We start from the raw sequence: 6546 nt of genomic DNA on the forward strand, positions 1-6546 counted from the left end.
TGAACAGTTTTTTTTTTATGTTTTTAATGATTCATTTAACCAACCATACGAACCAGTGGTTTGACTAATTCAACCATTATTTTGGTTCTAAAAACTTTGCTTAGAATATATTAAATCTTTAAAATTTTACTTTATAATTTGATATAAACAAATAATCAACTTAAAATGAAGTGTGAGTTAACCGATAAAAAATTAAATAAGGGAAAAAACATCTTAAGAGTACATTTTAATTAAGGTCCCTAAAAGATATATTAAAAGAATTAATATATAATGTATAAGAAAATCACTTGAATGAAGTTATATGACCAATGAATTAAGGTCCCCGAATGGCTTAAGAGATTTAATATTGGGCTCCAAATAAGCTCAATTTTTAATATTGGGCTTATAAATTTTTATAAAAATATTGAATCGAGGTGTTTGGATGATTTATAGAATATAAATTGATTGTTCGGTAAATCAATTAACAAGTTGATTGAACAATTTTTTTTTATTTTTTAATTATTTACTTACTTTGATTTGATAGAACTTGAACTCGATGATTTATTCTTTTCGACCACAGATCCAATTTCAGAAATATTGGAACTGTTGTCAATTAAAATGTTTGAAATTCATCAACCCTCTAGAGCCACCTAGAAACAATTAAAAAGAAAATTAACCTAATTATCCCATTCCAACCAGTGGCCTCCAAATGCAGCAAATTTTGTTGAATCCTGGGTTTGCATTTGATCAAAATCCTTCCTGCGTTGATTAAGTTAGATGGGATCGATTAAAAGGTACTTTAAACAATTTTCCGTTTTCAGAATCCATTTCAGGTACTCTTTTACCCTTTTTTTTAATGCTTTTGCTGCATTTCTTTTTATTCCTTTAGCTAGTATCATTTAGAGTTAGATTTAAAGATTTGGTAAATGTAAATTCCCTCTATGAGATGGCCCCAAATCTGAAATCCTTCATTGCTTCGTCTGTCCTTGTTCTATTCTTAGCAATCTCTTTTAGTTTTAGCAGAACAAACTACTACAAAATCTTCAACCTCAAATCGAGTCTCGCTTCTTACCGCCCTACATTCCTTCAATCTGTTTTCTCATTTGTGCTAAAAACCCCAAAACCCAACAGACCCCATTGGCCAAATCCCATTTCCAGCCCCCCTCACTGTGTTCTATGGATGGCTCCCTTCCTTTCAGGTGGTGGGTATAGTTCAGAAGCATGGTCTTATGTTTTAGCACTCGATGAATACATGAAAAGTCGAGAAAACCCGAGTTTTAAATTGGGTATTCACCAACATGGTGATTTGGAGTCACTAGAGTTTTGGGAGGGATTGCCTCAAAATGTAAGGGATTTGGCAATTGAGTTGCACCGAACCGATTGCAGAATAAATGAGACCATTGTGGTTTGCCATAGTGAGCCTGGTGCTTGGTATCCCCCATTGTTTGAAACTCTTCCTTGCCCTCCAACGGGTTATCATGATTTCATGTTTGTTATCGGTAGGACCATGTTCGAGACGGATAGATTGAATTCGGAACATGTTAAGCGTTGTAATAGAATGGATTCTGTTTGGGTTCCTACTGAGTTTCATGTGTCCACATTTGTGCAAAGTGGTGTAGATCCGTCTAAGGTTATGAAAGTTGTGCAGCCTATTGATGTGAGGTTCTTTGATCCCTCCAAGTATGAGCCGTTGGATATTGCTTCTGAGGGGAATCTGGTTTTAGGTGCAAAAGCCCCCAATTCAAGCCCCGTAAAGGAGTTTGTGTTCTTGAGTGTCTTCAAATGGGAGTTTAGGAAAGGTTGGGATGTTTTGCTCGAAGCATATTTGAAAGAGTTCTCCAAGGATGATGGGGTGGCTTTGTACTTGTTGACTAATCCTTATCATTCTAGTAGAGATTTCGACAACAAGATTGTCCAGTTTGTTGAAGACTCTGATATGCAAAAGCCAGCTAATGGAAGGGCTCCGGTGTATGTCATTGATACTCATATAGCTCACATTGACTTGCCTCGACTATACAAGGCTGCCAATGCCTTTGTTCTTCCATCAAGAGGAGAAGGATGGGGAAGGCCTGTTGTGGAAGCCATGGCAATGTCGTTGCCGGTAATAACAACTAATTGGTCAGGGCCTACTGAGTATTTGACAGAGGAGAATAGCTATCCATTGCCAGTGGAAAGAAAGAGTGAGGTAACGGAAGGACCATTTAAGGGGCATTTGTGGGCTGAACCGTCAGTTATTAAGCTTCGAGCTCTTATGAGGCATGTGATCAGTAACGTGGAGGAAGCCAGGGCTAAAGGTAGGCAGGCAAGGAAAGACATGATCAATAGCTTTTCTCCGGAAATTGTTGCAGAGATTGTCACAGGTCATATACAAAATATACTTGACAAATAACAAGATGATGTATGATCATTGCTTCTGGTTTTGAGATGATGTTTTCAGGTGAAGATATGATCAGTACGTGGTGATTTTACAAGAGTTTGCTTGTTTAACAATTAAACTTAATGCTTGTCAGTTCAGTTTGGAGGCAAACCAATTAGGCACATTAGAACCTTCGTTCTCCCATCTAGCTAGTCGAATCAGTTCAGTTGAGGCTAGTCCATAACAATATGCAAATGTAGTCTGCTTCATTTAATGGCTGTTCATCTTTGTGGTGTAACGTTTTTGCCATTCCTTTGATAACGCAAACCCATGTTATATTGTACCCGTATTACATGTGTTTGTACTTCATAGCTTATATAAGTTTCTAACTGTTAAAATGTCCATTGGAACTTGGGAGACAAATTCGAATATAGTCATTCATTAATGTTCTTTAAATCATTCCACAGGCTTTCAACGGTATGGGAGTCAGTCAGAAAAAGCTAACATAATTCAACTTTTGTAACCTGTACTCACGGAAACGGGAAAGAAAAGATGTAAAACTTATCCCACATCGGCTACATAAGTTAATTATTTTGTATTAATAAAAGGAAGGTTTAGACACATCCACTAACAAACTACTAGACGAAGTGAGTGGGTTGAGGCCAATGCTTGTAACTTGGCCAGACCCAGGAAAGTCCCCGGGCCCTAAACTGCAGAGATGCAGGCTCGGAATCGAGCAAAGCTTAAGGCCGTTGGGGTCTGTCCTTACCTATGGTAAGGCGGGGCAGAGACAAGTGTGGAGCCCTAATGACCTTAATGCCGAAGCAACTTGGCCGATGTTCACAGTTATTCACTTGGTCCCTAAGCTTGGACTAACTGAACGGGGCTTATGATCTAGTAGTAATATTTTTTGGTACCTATTGAAACTTATGATCTGGTAGTAATATTTTTTGGTACTATTGAAAGTTAGATGTGATATAATTTAAAATAAAAATTTTAGGAAATTATTTATTTTAAATTTAATTATATAAGATTTGATGTGTTGAGTAATGGTTAATTTAATAATTTTAACAAGGAGTTGATTGATATAATATAGAGATATAAAATTAAAATATTTTAAAATGAACGAAATAATTGAAAATGAGGATGATAATTTGAGGGATGTACGGTACAATTAGCTGCTAATATAAAATTCATACTTGATTTGTACTAGAGGTGTTCGCCTGAAATATGGGAGGGTTCAGGTAAAAATATAGGCCCGAAATATAGGTTTGGCAACAGAATGAGGCCCGTTTAGAAAGCTAGTTGGGCCTCGGGCACCACTTTTAAAAATATAATAAATATATATTTTTTATTTTTTTAATTTTAAAATATTTTTAAAATACTTTTTTTATTTTTTATTTTTAAAATAAATTTTTGGTGTTTATTAAAAATAGGCCGGGCCGGGCTCAAGAATTTTTTCCCGGGCTGGGCCTGAACTAAATTTCAGAATTCGGGCTGGGCTCCTAAAAAATTTTTGGGCCTGGCCGGCCCGGCCATAAACACCTCTAATTTGTACCCTGTATTCATTGAAACGGAAGCCCTTCAATATAACGAAGTGGCCTTATCCCGCACCGACTACATAAATAAAAAAATTAGTCTTATTAAAAGACAGGTTTAGACGTGTATGTTAACATGCTACGAGGTGAAGTGAACTAGTCGACACCGTCCTTACTGAATTTGTCGGGCCCAGGAAATTCTCCGAAGTCTTTTTCTGCAGAGATGCAGATTTGAAAACAAGTGGCTGTTGGGGGGGGTCTGTAAATGCAAATAGCAATTTTAATCATTAATATTTACACGTTGTATAAAAAATTAGTTTTTTTTTTTTTACATTTTGTTTTTCTTAACCTTTTCGTTTAAAAATTTAAAAAATCAGCTAAAATTTATAAAAAATTCCAAAAACAAAAATACAAAAAATTTAAGATGATTTTTATCTTTTCCCATTCTTTTAAAATTAACGTTCAATGTAGCAAAAGAAAGAAAACTATATAAAAAAGACTAAATTACACAATGTTGAGAGTTATTTTTTAAATAATGACTAAATTAACATAATGTATAAATGTTGAAAGTTAAAGTTACTAAGTTATCTTTCTACTAGTAATTTATCGATTGGTGACCAAAAAACAAAATGTCAAATAGTTGGGTGACTACCACTGTAGTTTACCCTAAGATTTTATAGCATATTTTGAACTTTATTTTTATTTTTAATACAAAACCTACTTTTAACTATAATCCCTCTTCAACAATCAAATCAGAGAAAAAACACGTTAAAGCGTACTCGAATTGCATCCTCTTGGTTGTTGCAATAACAACGATTTTAACGAAGTTAAAGCTTGATTAACAAATATGAACCTTAATTTGTAACAATGAAATTTTAATTTTGTTTCAATTTTTACGAACCACTAACATTGTTACCGATGTGGCATCATTCTACATTTAATTATTGTATACAAAATAATTATAATTACTAACATGAAAATATGAATATTTTTTAGTATGTATAATTGAATCAAAATCACTTTTTACCATGTAACAACCTCACACCTGTATTAGAATCTAGCTCACTTTTCACTAAAGGTGTGTGTTTGAAAAACTAAAATTTAAGTGCTAAAAATTAAATATTGAATTTTTACTTCAAAATTATGTAACTGATTAATTTATACTAAAATTGTTTGGTAAATTAATAAATATAAGTATGGAATATAATTATGTTGTTTGATAAAATAAATACTAATTTTAAAAAATAATTTTTAAATTTTAATCTTATTAATATAATATTTTATATTATTTTAGATAAAAGATACATATGGTTATTAGAGTAGTTATATTTTTAGATAACAAAATATTTTTGGTTATTACAGAAGAGAATTAGCAAAGTTTTGTTCTCTTTCAATAGTTTTGGATATTTTGTGATACATCAGTGTGCCAATATGACTGTTAAAATGACTTAGGGAGTAGTATGTTTGGTTCTTTTCTATTTGTAACCCCTGCAAGATGGAGTTTATTTTCGTGTAATACAGTAAAAAAACTCACTAATTTCATCTGAACTTACAAGGATTTTGACCTGTGGTTGCAAGATCTACGAGATAAAGAGCTCAAAGAGGAACCAAGCTAGACTGTGTTGGATCAAGGATCACCATCAGTAAAGTGTCATGCACATAGGAAGATATACCTTTAGAGACTTCGCCCAGGTGACGAGTGTTTTGTAACCAAATAGCTAGTTCCTTTATAGTTTAGAGGTGAGACAATGTACTTTTATTTTAATTTTTTTGTCGCTGATGTAAAGGTTTTTTTTTTAATTTTATAAATTGGTAATACAATTTGATTTTGAAATAGTGAGTTCTAAACTTGTACGCCAACTTGGTTCAGTTGTGACACTCAATATTCTTATTTGACGATCGGGTCAAGTAAGAGTGTTACAAATTAGCACTAAATTAAGACCCGTATTGGCCTAATAGGTCAATTAACAACAATTATTGCCTAAAAACGCTTATTTTGCAATAATTTAACTCTAGACTAAGAAATGCAAAAACATAATAAAATATATTAAAATGCCTAGAAAACAAGCTCCTTAAGTGCCGAAATGTACAAAAACTACCACTACATTTAGTTGTAGGTCATGACGTCATGACGACGCGAATGACGATGTGGCGATGTGTTTCCCACAAACACCGAATTTCTTCTCCTAGTTAAATTCTACTATATCTTTTCTAAGTCAAACTCTGATTACTTCAAGGATATTTTAGTATGACTAGAACTCTAATCTTAGTCTATTTAAAGGGGACCATCGTATACCTATTTTGAAGGCAATTAAAGATGTAGTACTATAGGGCTTTTCTTTTGAGAGCGACAAGATGTAGTCGCATTTGAGATTTGGTGAGAGTTTTCGTGGCAACAAGAGGAGAATTTTGTATCCCTTTTGAGAGAACTCCATGAGAGTTAGGGTTTTGTTTTGGGGGTTTGGGTTCGTACATTTAGTATATTTAAGCTTATTTTCTCCATATTATGCTTTTCTTTGTTTACTGATTTAGCGAAAAGTCGAAACCTCCTTTACCCACGTAAAATTTGTATTCAATCTTCTCTACCTTTTCTATTTTGTTGTTTATACAAATCGATCCTCAACAAAAAGTATTATCTTAAAAAATAAAAAAAATAAAAAAATTAATGATGCA

At 33.4% G+C, this 6546-nt stretch overlaps 1 protein-coding gene across 1 annotated transcript; it reads left to right on the forward strand.

Annotated features, from left to right (window-relative positions):
• Nucleotides 1–461: 461 nt before the first annotated feature.
• LOC105784735 (uncharacterized) lies at nt 462–3244 on the forward strand. Its single transcript, XM_012610675.2, has one exon. It carries the CDS (start codon nt 926–928, stop codon nt 2366–2368), a length of 1443 nt encoding a protein of 480 aa, XP_012466129.1. The 5' UTR covers nt 462–925; the 3' UTR covers nt 2369–3244.
• Nucleotides 3245–6546: the final 3302 nt, after the last annotated feature.

Source organism: Gossypium raimondii, chromosome 6 (genome assembly GCF_025698545.1).
Source record: "Gossypium raimondii isolate GPD5lz chromosome 6, ASM2569854v1, whole genome shotgun sequence".
NCBI lineage: Eukaryota > Viridiplantae > Streptophyta > Magnoliopsida > Malvales > Malvaceae > Gossypium > Gossypium raimondii.

Bases quoted from the DNA above. Each gene is read 5' to 3' on its own strand.
- LOC105784735 (XM_012610675.2), top strand. From the start codon at position 926: ATGGCCCCAAATCTGAAATCCTTCATTGCTTCGTCTGTCCTTGTTCTA.